The 20,512-nt window shown below is 31.8% G+C and overlaps 1 protein-coding gene across 1 annotated transcript in view; it reads left to right on the top strand.

Annotated features, from left to right (window-relative positions):
* Positions 1-20,512, top strand: part of LOC144854546 (laminin subunit alpha-2-like) — a 74,751-nt gene that overhangs the window by 23,989 nt on the left and 30,250 nt on the right. Inside the window, exons 2-21 of the mRNA XM_078712492.1 lie at positions 1,902-2,194; positions 9,734-10,039; positions 10,546-10,662; positions 12,001-12,102; positions 12,913-13,030; positions 13,427-13,636; positions 13,980-14,068; positions 14,287-14,442; positions 14,815-14,955; positions 15,207-15,374; positions 15,574-15,669; positions 15,858-16,087; positions 16,357-16,474; positions 16,935-17,048; positions 17,386-17,513; positions 17,943-18,029; positions 18,576-18,793; positions 19,202-19,308; positions 19,472-19,652; positions 20,003-20,133. Of these exons, the coding sequence (XP_078568618.1) occupies positions 1,902-2,194; positions 9,734-10,039; positions 10,546-10,662; positions 12,001-12,102; positions 12,913-13,030; positions 13,427-13,636; positions 13,980-14,068; positions 14,287-14,442; positions 14,815-14,955; positions 15,207-15,374; positions 15,574-15,669; positions 15,858-16,087; positions 16,357-16,474; positions 16,935-17,048; positions 17,386-17,513; positions 17,943-18,029; positions 18,576-18,793; positions 19,202-19,308; positions 19,472-19,652; positions 20,003-20,133 (3,110 nt within the window). The remainder of the gene's footprint in view (positions 1-1,901; positions 2,195-9,733; positions 10,040-10,545; positions 10,663-12,000; positions 12,103-12,912; positions 13,031-13,426; positions 13,637-13,979; positions 14,069-14,286; positions 14,443-14,814; positions 14,956-15,206; positions 15,375-15,573; positions 15,670-15,857; positions 16,088-16,356; positions 16,475-16,934; positions 17,049-17,385; positions 17,514-17,942; positions 18,030-18,575; positions 18,794-19,201; positions 19,309-19,471; positions 19,653-20,002; positions 20,134-20,512) is intronic.

Genomic DNA, 20,512 nt, shown 5'->3' on the forward strand with positions numbered 1-20,512 from the left:
CAAAAGATGAGATAATGAGAGTAAAGCATCTTTCCTATACAATGACAACAAAAATCACCAAATATTACATTTTCATTTGAGAATCATAAATAAATCAATAGATGACAACAATGATTAAGACAAAAACAGTCACATCAATGTCAATCAGCAATGTATTTATTGATGAGAGGAAACAGCTAATGTCTGACACAGCACCAATAAATACCATAGGAAGTATCTAGAACAAAAACAAACCATAGTTTTTATCATTTCAAGATTTATGAGTGAAGATTTACAGTATGTTAACTCCTACTGTATTTTAAACAGTCAGTCAGTTTTTATTTGCATGTGCCAAGTATAGATAGTACAGTACAGTAGTATAAGTAGCAGTGCTAGTATTGTTGTTAAAATTAAATTCTTTTTCTATTTATAATACTTTGCTTCATTATATTCATGGGATTTCCCAATAGTTCATATCTTCTGTCACCCACTACAGATGCAATATATATTCCCAGTTTTTTTGATATACAAAAAAATACATCTCGAATTGATAGTGAATATATTTATCGTTAAGGTGAGAAATAGCATATAAAGTTTTCAATTATATCATTTCAATTTTCCTTTGCAATTCATATCTCAAATTTTGTTATTGAAAAGTATTTCCAGCAATACTGTTCTTGTAAAATACTGTTAAAAGCTAAAACCTTGTTTTTTCTGAGCCTGTTGCACTATACCATGTGCAAGGTCCTGTAAGTCCCATGGGTTAATAAATGGCCTTAAAACTATCATTTACTGTGGTAACAGCTTCTGTAATCACCTTTATACTATCATCACCCAGGGAATTGGGTTGTATAATTAGATCTTGTTTAGCAATGACTGAATTCATGTCCCCAGTGAGTGACATTTGGCCTATCTTTTCAACAGTATGTAAAGTAGTAAGGTTTGATGCTTTTTACCAATTTTGGGTGAATATCAAAATAGGCCAATGACACTGTTTTCTATGGATGTGTTTCATTATCCAACATCCTGTTCTTAAGTAGAAGGTGTTGTTTTTAAGTTTGTGGCATAGACCACATTAAATATTAATATTTAAAGGAGTGTATCTAAAATTGAGAAAATTCAAAACAGAGTAATCAATTTTAAATCATGTTTTTTTTAATACACAATTATTTGAACACAGTTTACTTCTATAAATACCTATATAATATCAGCTTCATTTATTTTTCCATCTTGGGCCCATGCTTCTCTGTAACATCAGTCACTTGTCATTTTTGTTATCTTTGTGATTTGTGTCTGATATGATGTTAACAAATGGGAATAGATAATAAATTGAATTGTACAATTAGTGAATTTGTTTTAGATAAGAATTCATTTGTTTTATTTAGTTGCTATGGAATAATTGAAAATTACTATTTTGTTAAATTTTAGATAAATCAAATTAAATCAACCTGTTTGATTGTCATTAATCAACCAATTGTTAATTTTATGTCATAAGGATTAGTAAAACACAATAAAATAGTAGACAACTAGTCTACCTCCCACTTACCATACAACAGCCATTATTACTTAAATATTTCAACTGGTAACAAATGGTGCAACTGGTTAACAACTTATCCAATTAACTAAAATCACTATTAAGGTTATGTTAAGCCTGATATAGCACTTTATGTACAGATTTTACAAGGGTGCAGAAAGCTTCAAACTTCCTGAAATCACCCTGGATTTAAACAAACAAAACTACAGTTTGAAATTGAAGTGAACATCTAGTAAGAAGTACTTAGTGAATTAGCAAATTTATTCTTAAGAATAATTTAATCCAAAGTACCTGATACTGTGCAGTATTATATTTGCTTCTAACTTCAAGAGCATAAAGGATCCAGAAAGGACCGTTTAACATATATTAAATTATTTGTGTCTTTCAGGTCTCTTTCCACATATCTTCAATCTTGCCACCAATGCCAAAATCACCACAAATGCAACATGCGGCGTAAACGGTTCCGAAACATATTGCCGATTAGTTGAGATCATTCCAGATGAACAGCCTACAACTACAAGTAATCCACAGTGTCTTGTATGTGATTCAAACAGTCTGGATGAGAAGGATCGGCATGTTATATCAAATGCTATAGATGGTACTAGTTCATGGTGGCAGAGTCCATCAATATCAAATGGTGACCAATTTCACTACGTCACCATTACTCTTGATCTCGGTCAGGTAAGTTCTAGATAACCTTTTTTGCTAACAAAATATTTGGTCAAGTCAACTTTCCTAATTGTTTTGTTAAAATGGTAAGTAAGAGAACAAGCAGATTCTGGGAGAGTTTCTTTTCAGGGAGTCTAATTTTCGGAGAGTGTATATTGTATTCATTTCAGAATGTGTTTGAATTTGGGATCATGGTTTCAAATTTGTTGAGACTGTTTAGATAGACTTATGTGGTCGTTAATGACAATTTATATTATGATTTTTTATATAGAAAATTGTGGAGTAACATTAAGGTACCTAACCTGCAACCTACCTTAATACGTTTAGTTTTTAATTAAATTATGTTCGGCAGTTCATATCTTTGATTACCTTTCGAGGATATTATTCCAAAATTAATCTACTGAGAGGTAATATACTGTAGTCAACAGTCAAACAAATGTTATTGGCTAAAGTTAAAAGGTTGTTGTTATACTTTCATTACATTTCAACAAAGTGAAGATATATTGTACATGATAACTTATAGTTTAATGCTGTTCATATTTCACTGCTAATGTAACCCAATTCCATGTTAAAAGTTTAATGTAATGACAGCTAGAATGTTTTGTCAGTTTCTGAGAAAATACATGTAGGAGGACACCCAGTAAGTTGATGGGCTGTAAATTTGTTTTATGTCTGTGTGTGGAGTCATATAGGTGCTTTCTGTCAGTTGTAAATTTGCTGGATCTTCTTTTATGTCCTTACACAACATAAAACATATCTGCCAATCATGTCTGTCCAGTGGCATCAATATCTCAAATGTTTATATTGTCATTCTTTTGGTGTCATCATTAATCATCTTTGTCATTATAAACATAATGATAAATGATTTCCTATTACTACAATTAAATTAAGATCATCATGATGTCAGCCTCATAAAATTCATTATAATGATCAATATTTAAGGGCTAGCTGTTTTCACTGCATAGCTGCTGAAAAAAAACCCCAAAACTGTGTCCAATGAGGTTTACCATGTAAATTGCGGGCCAAATAATAATTTTGTATGGACTTTGTATTTATCTCAATTTTTGTACGTTGGTAATTGGGCCAAATTTCCTTATTAATTACGGACATTCCATAGTAGAACCCCGTATTTTTTAATGCCAAAAGTAACAAACTTTATTAAAACTTTTAAGTTCATTTTCTTCATATTATTATTATCATAATTTTTTAACGTTTAATTGGATTGATAATAAAAATACAGTTAACCACATTAAAACTTTTCTGTATAATCATAGAGGAATTATTTAGAAATAATTCTTCCATGGTATAATATATATCCAGCAGTATTCAGTTGTAGGCAGAATGATACTAAATATTCTGACCTTAATTGAACTTTCTTTGATTTGTTTTTTTAGCCAGGTAAACTTGTGTTAGTTTATTTTAATATCTTGTTTGTACCTACTGGGTATTTATGTATGTCTGTAAATTGTATCATGCAGAGAATACCTTAGCTATAGATAACATTCATAAATAGAATATTTAGTTATTTCTAGGTTTTGTTTCAATTTACTGATGGTGCGCTTCTTTTCTTTTTTATAGTATAAATTATAGGCTCTTACAATGCTTTCACTGATAGTGCCGTCAATAAAATTCAGTTTTTTTAAAATATTTTCACTAGTATTATTACTATGGAGACAGTTTCTGAAATACGAGATGAAGTGATGAATGTAATTACATCTGATACAATAAGGTCATAAAATTGTTTTTCCTAAAGTGATGTGGTGGGTGTAGTTTGACTATTAATTTCAATTCTGTCAAAACATGTTGCCAACTATAGTTTCCAGAATAACAGAGTTCAAGTTGCTAACTTTCTATTAGCAAAGCTAGAAATTCAAGCTTAAAATATGAAATTGATTACTACCATTGATTGATATCAAATAGCTTTCTCTAGAGGAAATGAAAATATCTGTGCTATGTATTGGCCTATGGCAAATTGGCCATAGCACTGTTATTATTTTTTATTTTTTTATTTCCTTATAGATAATCTATTCTCAGAGGCCTCCTTCCTAAGTCATCACTATGGATTTACTGATAAATGTCAATATTATCTAAAATAGATTAAAACATGTTTTAATACATTCCTGCTGTTGTTGAACTTCAACCTCACTGGTCTGATATCAAGATTATGATTTTTTAATAACATAAGCTACCCCCACCCTTTTCTCCATTCCCATCCCTCATCACCCAGTTTGTTTTGTTTGTTTTTGTCATACTTAGTGCTCCGGGGAATTTTTAATGAAGAGTGGTACTGTATTATAGTATTCATTTCTCAAATTTTCTTTTCTAGTAAAAAAAAATAGAATATAGTTGACACCCAGGATCTATTTATCATGTCATCAAACACACCACACAGCCCCCCAATATAAAAACCAATAACTATAAATTTTGCATTTTACTGTAGTAATATTGCTTTAGTGCACTGATGTCTTTTTGAACTTACAACCTTTTAAATTGAAATGTTAAACTACACACAAGTTTATATTAAAAAAAGTATAATAGTTTTTTCTTCCTGTTTCTTATAATTTATGACATAAACACCAATTACTTCCAAACTTTTATGTAAACTGATATTTCAACATTTTCAAAATATTTGATAACATATGACAGTAAAATTGTTTATAATGTTTCTTTTAGTTGTTGAATGACACTATACCAAAAACTACGATGTAAGCAATTGCTTACGCTGCCGTAGGTGTGAACAGACTCTAATCCATGTTGTTTTCTTTGTCTTTTAATCTCGCTGTCTGCTGGCATACCATCAATGTTTTGTCTCCTATTGCTGGAAACTATGTGTCTATTTCTGCGGCAGAGCGCTGAAAAAACTGATTATTTCAAAAATGTAATTTTTATATTGACTGCATTTCTGCTCAATTTTTGGTTGCTCCAAAATAACCGTTTAAATCAGTGGGTGGTCGTTGACAAAAATCATTAGAATTACCCAAAATGCAATTGGTCCTGGCGGTTAATTCAAATGTTACTGCAGTGTAGTTGACTCAAATTCGGCAGCTGTCAATCAAATCACTGTTATTTCGTGTTGCAGCTAAAAATTACTCAGCGATAACCGGTTAAATGGCGTTCTAACACCGAATGGATGGGTGTTTTTAACCGGTTATTTTGCGCTGCCTTTTAACCGGTTACCACAAAATTGTCTGGTTTCTGCTCCCAAGAAAATAAATGGAGTTAATTTATTCACACCGTTTTTAACCAGTTATAAAGATCAACATGCAAAGATAACTGAAAAGTTAATTTAATTTGAATTTTAAGCCAGTATATTTTGTCTGAATTCATCACATCTTACAAAGCAATAAAACATCCCTGTTGAGGCAGTGTAAATGTTGTGTATAAGGCACAGTAAAGCTCAGTTGCTAGGATGAAATGCTAAGAAATAATCGCAACGCAAGTAATTTGACCAATAGATCATCCAAACTCCTACTTGTGATTGGTCAACTCACTCGTGTTGTTGCATTGCGTCTAAAGCTTCTGTACTTAATATTGATAGTCTAGCCCATGAGGTCTTTCTAAGTTTGCTTCATAAAAGTGTTAAACTTACAGCTGTATACCATACTATTACTGCACACTATTTGTTCCTCAGTAGACACAGCTTGGTACCCCAACCTATTCCTTCCAATTACCTTGACCTACCTTGTTTGCCCCATATATCATCCAGGGCCTCTCTTGTATTTCACTGTATTCATTTATTGTTTTAATTTTCTGTTACATCAGAGTATCTTAATTGGACAGCTGCTTAGGCCTAGCAGATGCCAATGTTAGCTAGGCATATCCTTTCGTTTACTGATATACCAACTCAGTGGTGGTCCTTCTAACGTGAGGTTCATTTGTACTTACAATTATGTGTCAATGTAATTATAAAATAGTTTGCCAACTTTGATACAATGTAAAATGTATTCTCACTACTACTTCCACAGAATCTAGATAGCAAATCTTAATATTAAGAAATTACTAATCCACCAGTATATTACAGTTTAAAACTAGAATATCATAATGTATAGAGGAGTAACTTGGTGTTACCATGTAGCAAAATATCTTGCCCAATGTAGTTATTAAACTGTTATTAAAAGAAAAAAGGTTGAATATAATTCAAAGTATACAGAAAAGTGGGTCACATTAAACTGGAAAAAAGAAATCAGTGAAATGTTAAATCCTCATAAATGCTAAAAGCAAGGTAAATATCAACCGCATTATTAAATACCTAATACTTTAATGTGGACTACATTTATCCAGTCTGACTTAGCCTCAAAGGAATTGTAGATTTGTAATTTTAGTTTTTAAGAACTAACATAGACCACACACAGAGAACAGAACTGTACAAACCTGTAAACTAGTTTTTCACATGATGCTGTATGAAAATGTTTTATTTTATGTTGATATTATTAAATCAAAACAATTTTGAAATAAGTATAGATGGATGTTATGAGATGCATGGGTATTTTATGTGCAGAGGTGTCAATGCGATTTAACACTTTGTTGAAGAAGCAAGGTTTGTACCCAAGTGACTGAGGCTAAATAAGTTATTTTTAATAGGTTTAGGAAAATTCAAAATACAATTTTATGACTGTAACTTTCTGCAATTGTTGGTTTTATTGTTATGTGAAATGTTTTGGCCTTCCAAAAAGTGGAAATCAATGACCCCCAAAAAATCAACCCATACATATACAGGCCTCGCGTCCTGGGACAGTAAATTACCCCTATGGGATACAGACCACGTCTTCAAATGGTTAAAGAGGAAAGTTTCCACAGTAGAGCATTCTACTGTGGTTTCATTGTCCATAGAGATATTATCAGTGTATTATCTCTATGCATTGTTCAAGGCTATCAATGTACCATCCACACTCTCTTCTTATTATAGATTATATTATGTAGAATAAACAGTATAAATGTACTCCCATATCTAGTTCTTATGTTTATCGTTTCATTTTCGAAATTGTTCTTGTTCATCCACTTGAAAAGATTTCCAAGAAGCTCCCTCTTTACTTTTCAAATGATTTAGTCTGCTAGGAAACTGTGTTATTAAATGAGTAGCATTGACATAATAGAGGATAATAAAAGCCAATTGAAATAATACAGATATTTGACTAGAAACACATTTCACCCTTCTACTCCAAAGCTGATTGTCATTAGTCCATAAATCAGTCTATTTTTGTCATGAATGACACATCTTGACATTGTTTATGTTGTTAAACAGCTTTAAATACATCATTAAAGCCCTATAACATCAAATACATGATCATTTTCTTGATATCCTATCACCTTAAACATAACAATATGCCAACATTATTTTTGTATTCAGACCACCTATTAAGTAACTTTAGCTTCATTCTTAGTTATTATCATTTTATATGCTTTCTTTATCAAACTTCAAGATAAACATTACTTTACAATTTATCCAGTTTTTTTAATAAATAAAAAAAAGTATTTTTTCAGGGGTGATATCTTTAACATACATAATTATTTTATTTAAACAACATTCTTGTGTTTTTATGGTATGGATTATTATTCACCTATGCACAAAAAGAAAATTTAATTTATACTGATAACATTTGCCCAGTTAAATTTTCATTTAATTGTGCTTTAAACTATGACAAAAAGTCACATTTAGTCAAAGTGGAGAAACCTTGGACATTTCAGTTATGTAAATGTTTATTGTGTTATTGATAGCTTATTGTATAAGATTTATACTTGATTCCAGGCAAGGTCCATAACAATTCTAATACCAGTATTGAGTGTGACTTTGCCAACAGGATCTTAATGCTTGGTAGATATAGAAATACCTTGAAGAGATGAGTATGATAGAGCATGGAGGGATTTGTAGTTGAGAATGTTAGTAGATAAAGAATGTAATTCAACCTTTGCCTTCCATTCTTCTAGAATTTGAAGAGCCTTGCTAGAAAACATTAAAATAAAAAGTGGTTTGGAATATTGTAAACATTGTGTTACTTAAAGTTCTTCAAGAAATATTAGGAAGATTGTTTTTAATTTTAATTTATATAAAAGTCAAATATTGACTGTATCGATACAGGAAAAATATAGCATTAAATAAATGGTACTGTTCATTTATACAGCATTAGAAAGCAAGATTACATACTTATAATTTTGTTCAACTTCCAGGGATTTAGGGCGTACTGTATTGAGAGATTCTGCCAACAGAATGGAGCTTTTATAGAACAACAAAAAGACCTGATCTTTGAATAGAAACAGGCTCTTGAATGTAGCCTGACCTACATAAACTATTGTCTGTCAATTACCTTCAGACAATTTGAATTGAGAGAACCAGGACATTTTCCTCTGTGCTTTTACTTTTCTATTATAGGAACTCTTTGGTAATACCTGTATGATTTAGATTTTTAACTGATAACATTCCAGCTATTGTTGTACAATGGAAAACAAATTTATAGTTTTACATTTTCTATTAAAGTAATTTGTTATCGTGTTATATTATCTTGTTTTGGAAATTTGTCTTTAGAATTTGAACCAATTCTATTGATACATAGGATAGTACTATTCAATTTTTTTCATCATATGGCCCAGTAGTCTATTTTAATATCTGAATTTGGCAATTTACGGCGACGGCTGTACGGCGAGCGCGTGCGGCGATATCCTTAATTTCGCGATGGTTCTAAAATCATATGTACATTCCTAATACGTTGTTAAAATATGGTACTCAGTCAAGATTAAAAATTATTATAGATATATTATATAGTATAAATACTGTAAATCAACTATAATCCCATGATGCCCAAGTATAATCCCACCCCTAATTTAGCCTAATTTTATACCCAGGCCGCCATACATTTGCCTATTGTGACAGTATTGGAGAATATGCTCAGTGCATCAGTATCTGGTCAGCTGAATATTGAAACACCTGAGTTTAACCAATTGGTTTACATTATCACGTTTAGTGATCAATATTTGTTCAATGAACAAGCCAAAGTTTTTCTAAGAAGAAGTCAGACTTTAAGAAAGCATGTTCATCTGAGCTATAGTGTTTACTCAGGGCTTCAGGTGATGGCAGTGCCGGCAAGCATGTGAGACAGGGTAAAACAGCTGCGATGTCCTGGCATTCCGCTTTGAGCCACTGCTTGTTCAGAGAAGAAGAGACACTTATGAAAACGATGTCTCTCAGCGATGACATTGGTCTTGTTTAACCTGGGGGTTAAGGAAGAAAGGATAGAATATCATTAACATATTTAAGAAAGCTACATAATTTATTCATTTATCTGTTTATAAAGTATATAAATAAAGCCTTTGTGTAATAGTTGTTAAAGAAGAAGCATATTTAACTGAGTTTAAAACAATTTGAAAAATAAACATAGATTTGGGTGCAGTCCAGTTTTTGAAGTTGCGATTCAAGTCATATCATTCATGAGGCCTAGTAATGAAATTCTTTAATTATGAAAGTATTTCAATAGCAAGTAGTTTCTAGTTGTGTAAGTTTTTTGGTATTGCAAAAAATATTTTTGTGCATTTTAAGTAATATTTAATTATTCATTTCAGATTTTCCAAATTGCTTATATTATTCTAAAAGCAGCCAACTCACCTCGCCCTGGCAATTGGATCTTGGAGAGGTCAATTGACGGCATAGTGTACAAACCATGGCAGTATTACGCAATGAGCAACGAGGATTGCTACAATGTTTACGGTATTCCAGCAAAGAATAGTATGTGGCATTTTGAACGAGATGATGAAGTCATGTGTACTTCATATTATTCCAAATTGGAGCCACTTGAAAATGGAGAGATACATACATCATTAGTAAATGGAAGACCATCAAGCTTATCGAGTCCATCTAAAGAATTTCTTGTAAGGAATTATTTTCTTAATATTCTTTTAGTTTTTGTAATTAATTTGATGGAAAGATGTTTATCTCCACTAAATGATTCCTCTAATTGCAGGAGGATATATAAATAATACTAATGAGACATTGTTTTTACTATTGAGAAATATTTCATTCAAGTTGTGTTATGACATAGCTTGCTGAACAGTAGCATCTCAAAAGTATAGTAAACAAATTTAGTTTACAGTTTGTTGTTGCATGTATCTTTCACACATTCAACCAAATAGAACAGATATTTATACTTTAGAAAAAAATAGTTAAAAGAAGACAATGTGTGAAAGGAGATCGAAATAAGTAAAGATTACTTTAAGCATTGACCACCTAAGCAGTTGTCGACATGACACGTAAACAAGAACTATATTATATTGACAAAAAAAATATACAAACAAAGAAAAAACATCGTATAATTAACTAATTAATGAAACATTTTGAATCAATAGAATATTAAAAATGGTCTTTTTTTATTTTGTAGAACTTCACCACTGCTCGTTTTATAAGATTTAGGTTTCAACAGATTCGTACGTTGCATGGATATTTAATGAGTGATCCAGAACTGCAGGGCAATATCGATCCACTGGTTACAAGAAGGGTAAGATCTTCATACCCATTTCCAAATCCTTTATTATTTAATCATTATACCAATGCTGTATGTTTACGTTCTGAAATATAAGTGTGCTGATCTTCCAGTCCTGTTCTTCCTCTGTGTATCCCCTTTTTTGGGAATTCGCTTCCTGTAGGATTAATTTGTACCAACATTATTTTTAAAACTTCCTATTCATTTGAGCACACACTTAAGAGTTGACCATTAAGTTCCAAATAAGTACAATCAATAAGTTTGCGACAATGAAAACCCTGCTGGGCTCTGGTTTTATTCCTATTAATAATGTTTTTTAATTACCTTTTTCCTATAATGATCACTAAAACTTCCCCTCGTTAAAGTTATTTCATGTGATTAAAGTGCTGTGACTTGCTGCATTTGGCTGCAATACTTCTCCCAACAACTTCCTGTGAATTATTACTGTCTGTCTCCAGAGAATATGCTTATATTCTTGCTAAATGGTTTGGAAAATTTGATTTACACCTTTTATGAATGTCTCTTATTTCATCAAACACATCAGGCTACTTAATTCATTTAGATTAAGGCCCATTACCATATTATAACATCTTCCCTTGTGACTGCACATGGTAATATTAATAATGCCATGCTTTCTGCTGTATTAATATTGAAATGGTTATTCTCATAATTGTCTTTATTTGTATTTTGTACTATTCCCATTTGACATCTTTAAAGATAAAACAATGACAGTTAAAAGTTTAAAATGGAAACACTTCTTTTTTTTAAATTAGTAAATCAATTAAATGAACCTATGGCAAATTAATCCAATGACATCCATATGTTTGTGACCTTAAGTTGTAGTTTGTAATTTCTAAATTTGGGTAGAAATATAAAATCATCGGAGAAATTTGTTTTATTCTCTATGCTTAAAAACTAAATAAAACTCAAGTTGTCAAGTTAGTAGTTGTCATATTTACAATTTCAGGTCCAGTGCTGACAAGGCTTTATTGATACTAAAATGTTTTGGTCTCTGTAAAATTGTGTCTGGACAGCAGTTTGTCTACACTGGGTTATTAACCAGCTAAATGTTCAGGGTTGTAGGAAATAAAGAAATCATTTAATAGCTTTGTCCTGGTTTGATATACCACATCATTTATACTACTACCATTAATAATAAATAATGTGGTCATACCAATGGGGAAGGAACTAAAATATTAAAATGATTCACAGAATTCTGTCTTTAAAACAAATTTATAACAGTGTTCTTTATAATAACAATCTTATAAACAATTGATCTTATACTACTATTTAGTTGATATCATCTATTATGTTAAAAGTAAACTGTGAACTATTTTTGTTCTTTTGTTTTAGTATTATTACTCAATTAAAGACATCTCAATTGGGGGACAGTGTATGTGTTTAGGACACGCAAGAACGTGTGTACAAGACCCAACATCCCCTGCAGACAACCCAGTAAGTAATTATAGACATACATGTGTGTTTATGGACCACAATTAACCTCTCCTCTGTAGAAGAGTGGTATACTGCCGAGTGACTGGAGAAAAGCCTAATGATTGGAACTCAAAGAGGATGCAGTATAATCAATTAAAAGAGATTGAAAAACTTAGAAACTTTTCATCTCATTTGTTAACTACGAACCAGATAGACATTTAAGTATTAATAATAATTATGGTACATTATTATGTCATTTTTTTGCCAAATTAATGTAATCAAAATAATAATGAATAAATTGTATGTTGCAAAGTCAACAATGTAATGATATGATGTAATGCAGTGTAATTGAATGTAATGTTTACTTTGGCTTATTCATTACATTTTAAAGGACATAAATTGTATTTATCTTTGACTTAGATACTTAATCCATTTGACCTTTTTTAACCCTGCAGATATATTGATACCTTGTAAAAAGCGTTTGATCAAACCAGTTTACCGCTTAGTGCTACAAAATCTAATAGGCGGACTATATGTCATGAAATTAGAGACAGTATCTGAATTAATTGGTATCCAGTTTAGTAGCACTTGATAACATCTAAATAAATTAGTCTATTTTGTCTGCATGACTACTTGAGATTCTGTAATGACTAAATGGAATTTAATGAGACCTGATCTGCCTCTATAGACATACCAACTTACAACATAGCATAACAACTTACATAAATTGTTGATTAAAATTGTTATGTTTTGTAGTAAACAATGAAGTCTCCCTTAAAAAATAAAACATTATACAAACTATCAATGTCTTTAAAAACATATTTTTCACAGATTTTAAGGTGCATATGTGAACACAACACATGTGGGAGTAGCTGTGAACAATGTTGCCCTGGCTACCATCAGCAACCATGGCGACCAGGCAGTCAAATAGAGGGCAATCGGTGTGAGGGTATGTAGTAGTAGTAATACTACTTGTTCTCCAGGAAAATGTATGCAGTCTCTTTGTTTGTTGTTTACACAGTTTTGAATTTGAATGAGGAACTACATTTATGTCATAACCATGTAGTATATCTATTTGTAGATTATTTATGGCCAAATTGATAGTCAGGTTTCTATACCTTATTTTGTTTACCACAAAGTTTCTGTTTATAAAATGATCCTTAGATTCAGATTTAGTTTAGTTTACTCTGATTGATAAACTTTTAATCCAATCTCTTAGGCCCATATTCTTGAAGAGGGACTAATTTTATCCCAGGACTAAAGTTAGTCCCCTTTCAAGAATACAGGCTTTATAGTTTATATATTTTATTCACATTAATATGATGTTATTATTGTATATTCTCAGCTTGTAATTGCCATGGTCACTCAAGCTCATGCTACTATAGTGCTGAGGTTGCTAGGAAACAAGAAAGTCTAAACATGTATGGCAAATACATTGGTGGTGGAGTGTGTGTCAACTGTAGATTCTACACAGCTGGTAACAATTGTCAAACTTGTAAAGATGGCTTCTACCGCCCTCTAGGAATTGAACCTGATGATCCATTTCCATGCACAAGTAAGTGTGAACACATGTTTAGTATTGATATCTTTGTTAGTAAAGGTGAATTTACCGACCATGCAAGTCTAACACTTTGATTGGTTAGTAAAGATGGGTTTTACCATTTTCAACAAATTGTACCAGATGGTGCATGCACAAGTAATTTTGAATGAATACTTTGATTAGTACCCCTATTTCTACAGAAGGCCAATATAGCAGCATAATGCATGTTTACCAGAGAACCTACTGATTGTTCATTCAATTATGGAAATGCTATTTTCTCCTTTAACTAAATGAAAACATGAGTTATATCGTCATTTATATATATTTATGTTAACATTTATAAACTTCTTTTTTCAAGGGTGTCAGTGCAATCCAATTGGAACAACTGTGACCTTTGACTACATGATGATGTGTATCAAAAGTGATAGAGATATGCCCACTGGAAAGGTGTACTTTTTGTTTCTTGTTTGTCTTTCCTTAGGAAATTTAGTAGACATACAATTTTCCATTCCAGAATAATTTCCATGAAAGTCATTGGATTTGTCTAGATACACAAAAATGAAAACAAAATAGAAATAGTAAAATCTTAGCTGCCTGTTAAAATAACAAGTTTACGCCTACATGAGAAAAAAAATTATTTGTGTAAACTTCATTTTTTTTCTTAGAATCCTGGTGATTGTATTTGTAAGGAAGGGTTCACTGGGGCTAAATGTGATAGGTGTGCATTTGGTTACCGTGGTTTCCCGAATTGTCAGCCTTGTCCGTGCAGCACCCTCGGAAGCATAAATTCTGACCCATGTGATGAACCATGTTTATGTAAAGTAAGTTCAACTAATTTGTTTTTTTCATCTCATAAACACTTCATAGACTCGATTATTGAATGCAATAAGTGGAGTTGTGGATTGGTGCTTATGATGCTTGACTATCAATCCAATGGTTCTGGGTTCTAGTCATTTTTACTAATGACAAATTACAACTCCACTCCCAAAGACTTGTAATAAGACTTTGTTTATGAAAAGCATCTTGTGGATATGTTTGTCTTCTGAACAAGATTGGCACCTTTAAGAAGGATAGTGAATGAATTCACTTATGGTTATCCTTTCGCAATTTGCCTAAAAATAAAAAAAACAAAACAAAGATAACAATTATTTATGTGAAATTTAAGTTTCTTTTACACTGGTTATTATTTACAGCCTAATGTTATTGGAAGTCAGTGTAATGAATGCAAACCTGGTTATTTTAATCTACAACACCACAATCCAATGGGTTGTACAAAATGCTTTTGTTTTGGTCTTACTACTGTATGTGAAAGTCTACCGTGGGGCATCAAAAAGGTAAACACTTCTGATTGTATTTTGAATGTGTATTGTGAAAATCAATCAATCAATCGTTCGATTTATATAGCGCCATTCCAACATTCATTGCTCATTGAAAATGTTCATTGAAAATGAAACCTTTCCACAAAAAATGTAATGTCATGAATGTTTTTTAAAAAGATGTTTAGTTAAAGACATAAATTTTATATACGAAAAAACAAAAATGATATAGCTTTAGTTTTAATTGTTCATTGAATTTTTAATTTCAGATAAAGACTATGTCAGGCTGGCTTGTTACAAACTTTGATGGGTCAAGTTCAATTCTTCCACAAAAAGAAGTCATCACAGAGCTGGCTATTGAGCACACTGCAGTAGTAGAAAGGCTACAAACACCAGAATATTACTGGAGCGCACCTACTGAATTCTTAGGAAGAAAGGTAAACCATTCATTAGTACGGTGTATAAAGTAGAAAGCTTGACAAAACGTACCATTTTCATCAACAAATGATTGTATTAGAATCATATTAGATTTGTTATTTGCAAGCCTGTATTAATTGTTAACTTAAAACAATCACAATAACATTTAAAATATTAAACTATTTTAGAATCACTGATGTTTCTTTTTTGTAACTTTAGTTAACAGCATATGGTGGAAAATTTGAATATACAATTTTATTTGAAGCTAGTAGACCAGGTGTAAAATCAGTCCCAGGAATGGATATCGTAATGATGGTATGTAGAAATTAACATACATTTTCAGTTTTTAAAATCTTAATATATTTGTCTGCTTATTTTAAATTGCACGCTGTTTAAACATGCAAACAAAGTGATGTAATGTTGTACTTGAAACAGGGTTAATTTTAAAGATTATTTTCCCTCATGGTCTTCTAAAAATACCTTCTTTTTGCACATTTTTTCAGGGAAATGGTATAATTTTGTACAGAAGTTTTTTATCAATTGCACCTGACAAAAATGAGTTAGTTAGTGTACAAATGACAGAGGAAGGATGGAATGTCTATAATAGAAATGTTGATATCAGAAGTCAACGACATGGACGCAAAGCAACACAGAGTGAATTCATGTCTGTATTAGCAGGCTTAACCAGGTTACAGATCAGAGCTAGTTATAGTAATGCTGCAACATTCACAAGGTAACCTCTTGAAATATTTCATACTCTTGCTATGATAATACATCATTTTGAAATGTCGCATTTTCAGTTAGGGGTGTAAAAATTATTATTATTTTCATACTGTTCTCTCACTTCAGAAAGAAGGGCTAATATGTGTTTATCCTAGTACGTAGCACTACAAACACCACTGTTAGTTTGTGCATTTTTTTATACAATCCACATTTAGATAGTGGTGAATTAAAATGCCAAACATCATTAATATTTTACTTTTTATATTTTGAAAATGTCAGATTAAAAGATGTTTCATTAGATGTTGTATCAGAAGATGCTACTGATTCTGAAGCTGAATATTATACAAGTGTTGAAAGATGTATGTGTCCTCCTACTTTTGAGGGCTTATCGTGCGAGGTAGGTTGTTGAATGAATATACAGTGGAATATATAACATTGAATAATAATATAATACAGTCATATAATGTCAACAAGAATATTGATTTGATTTATTTCTATACCATGCATAAAGAAAACATAATCACTTCATTGCATTTATGTATGTATTTTATTATATTGTGGAAATAAATTAAAATTGAAATTGAAAACAAATATAAGAACAAACAAAAAATATATAGTTTTTATGCGACTAGGGATAGCCTTCTAAATCCCCAAAAAACATTCAGATGGGTCCCTCAAAAAATATAATACATATACTTACAGTATCTACCAAGTATTGAGGAAATAAAATGTTTATAAGACTACCAGACAATAATCTGTGTTGAATAGCCAAAGCAAACTACCTCACTATCAATGAATTTATATCTATGTAGGCATATCAAACATAACTATTGGTATGTTTGTTATTTATCATTTAGGAATGTGAAGTTGGTTATCGACGTGTTGGCGGGCTGCTACTTCAAGGGGAGTGCGAGAGTTGTGATTGTAACGGTCATACACTCAACTGCGATGATATCACAGGGGAATGTCTAGTAGGTGCTTCACTTATCATCTAGGTATCAAAGCTCATAAGCAGACATTTTCAACAGTTAACTGTATGCAAAGGATGAGGCAATGATGATTGTGAAGCATATGAACAATGGTGTCAGCCAGCAAGACAGCAAAGAATGCCTCCTATTTAGATTTTATCAATTTGCTTAATGAAAAAGACATCTTAACTTTGTTTTAAGTCAACAATGTTCCATAAGTCAGTATTCAAAATAACTTAAGCAAATATTTATGCATAAATTTTTTTCTTAAATCTTAGATGACAAAGTCTATTCCATAAAAACTGGTTTGATAAATAAAGCTTCACTTTACTCTCTATAGACTTGTTTGCATAACACCTATGGACCAACTTGTGAGTATTGCCTACCTGGTTACTATGGCAACCCGTTGATTGGCAAGGCTGACGACTGCAAGCGTTGTGCTTGTCCGCTTCTAGAATCAAGGAACAAGTAAGTCCTGACGTTAAATTTAGTTTAAAACATGTATTATGTACATTTATTTATCAATTTATTTATCCGAGCTACTACAGTCCTATACCATCAATCCTTGTCATTATTTATTTCTTCTTCTAATGCTTTCTTCATCATTTATCTTTTAATTCATTCTCTTTACTCCTCTATAACCATTATGAATTCATGAAAATGCTGCAGTAACAAAATATAAAATGTTTTCAATAACTAATCTATTCAGGTATACTTATTATCCAAAAAAAAAAGATGCCACAAATAGCCGGAAGGCTGAAATTAAACATTTTACAATACAAAAGTTAAAGGTCATAAGAAAATAAATGGATGTATGTAATTTATAAAATGTATAGTCCACTCATCAAATCCTTTTAATATTTAGTATTTGATACTAAATAGTACTTTATTATTTAGTTTCAGTCCTACATGTGAGATTGATGTTAATTATGGTTATGTATGCACTCAATGTCAAAAAGGCTATGAAGGAAGACGTTGTGACAGGTCAGTTCAGTTCAAATTGCCATCATTTTCATCATCATTATCATCATCATCGTCATCACCATCATCATTATCATCATCATCATCACCATCGTCATCATCACTATCACACAATCACATTGTTTATGCCCCTATTGTATTCAATGTCAATTCAATTCATTTTGCACTGAGAGGGTAGTGGAGCTGTTGCCTTGTGGCTAACATGCTTTCCTTCCAATCCCAAGGTCCGGGGTTCAATCACAACTCTTTCAACTCCACTCCCTAAGCCTCAAATGAGACTTAGTTTATAACCATGATAACTTTTAAAATAGTTTATCCATCCTGTAATTGGTGAGTTGCTGTCTGGTCACACATACAGTACATTCTGTCATCATTCCGCATCAATGATAACAAAGGGATTTGCATAATAGTAATCAGCCATCAATTTTGATGCCATTCTATTTTACTGAGAGGGTAATCACATCATCATTCATTCTATCATTTAGTGGCACATATTGATGATGAAAAGATTTGTACAATAATAATCGTATTCGTATTTGTATTATGAAGGTGCGCAAATGGCTACTTTGGCGACCCTACAAAATCTGGAGATACCTGTAAACCATGTCAGACAATCTGCAATAACAATATTGATCCGTCGGTTCCTGAAAGCTGTGACCGTGTTGTAGGAAAGTGTTTAAAATGTATCTACAACACGGCAGGTAACAGGTGCGAAAGGTGCGCTGATGGTTACTATGGTGATGCTGTACGCAATAGGAACTGCCAAGGTAAACATTTGTGTTATATCATTACATTTGACTTTTTCTGTGGTTTTCAATGCTTAGTTTAAAAAGTAAAAACTATTGGGGTTCAAACAATTTGTGTCTGATTTTTAGAGAGTTGATAAAAAAGAAACAAATATGCTGATATGTCACTCACTCACTGATATTAGTTGATTTGCTGTATTCAATTTTCCATTGAGTAATTCCTTAACAGGTGCAATCACATACAATGTGTTTTTTGGTACCATTCAGAAAAAAAGTGCAAAAATTTGTTATGTTTAGCGTAAAGGCTTCCAATGAAATATGTCGATTGTGTAAACATTATTTTTTTTACTGCACTTCGCTATCCCCACTATTTAAAAAATAATGTTTATTTTTCTGTAAATTTGTTAAATTTGGTGTCTATTATTTCAGCATGCCAGTGCGATGTTGTTGGTTCCATTTCACATATCTGCAACTCCTTTACAGGAGCCTGTCTCTGCAAACCTCTTGTTACTGGTCTTTATTGTGACAGTTGCAAGGTAAACTGTACAGATTATATTGTTACTTCTGATTATGATTTGCAATTTGAAATTGAAAATCAACATTGTATTAAAATCTCTTTATGTTTTCCTATACAAACATCCACAATATTAATTACTGGATAAAACAATATTTTATTGATCATCTTCGTTCTCACTTCAGCCTGGGTTCTTCAACGTCTCCAATACTGGATGTCTTCCATGCCAGTGTAATAACATTGGATCTGTTCACAGTAGGTGTGATGTGATCACAGGTCAATGTTTTTGTAAACCAGGTGTTTCAGGAATCCATTGTGATCAGTGTGAAGCAGGATTCTATTCATTTACATCAAATGGTTGTATGGGTAAGTGTCTAGACTATTTTGTGCCTAGCTTACCTGGATAAACCGACAATGGCCTATTTAGTTACAGCTTGCGACGAATACATAGAAATACATTTAAAACTCCTATCATACAATGATACATTCCATGAACCCTGAATAGAAAAACTATGTGATCTTGATATTAGTTGTTAAATTACTGTTGAGCTGTTCTAGTCTGTAATTGCTGTGAACTTATGTTATGTAAAACACAAAAGTGAAGTGGAGACAGATAATTTCCACTTCAATCATCAATAAAGAGATGCCCTCTATAAATTTGAAAACGTTTTATTACAAATATCTAATTTCTGAGCATAATGGTGTTTATTTCGCAGCTTGTGATTGTGGAGGGGGGTCATGTAACCCAGTTACCGGTGACTGTCAGTGTCCTCCTAACACTGAAGGTATACGCTGCGACAAGTGTCTACCAGATACATGGGGCTACAACCCAATCACTGGATGCAAGGTAAAACTAGATCTTAGTGCTTCACTGTGTAATAAAAAATGTAAAATAATAAATGGATAAAATGAGTACAAAACCTTTAGCTCTGTAAACTTCTAACCCATGAAACTTTGTGTTTGAAAGGAAAGCTATGTTCCTTTCAAACATAAATGGATGAAAACAAGAAATATTGTGGATAATCTACAATTAACATAGAGTGAGACGAGTTGGCCTTTATGTGACCTCTATATAGGATGTATTTAAAATAAATTCTAATTGATTATGAACTTCTTTTGATACATTGACAAAATGAGGGACAATACCTAATAGCTGCCATGAATGTCAAATACATAGGTTTTTATTGAATAAAAAGTAAATATTCCTACAATGATTTTATTAACAG

This window comes from Antedon bifida, chromosome 10 (assembly GCF_963402885.1).
Source record: "Antedon bifida chromosome 10, ecAntBifi1.1, whole genome shotgun sequence".
Lineage (NCBI taxonomy): Eukaryota > Metazoa > Echinodermata > Crinoidea > Comatulida > Antedonidae > Antedon > Antedon bifida.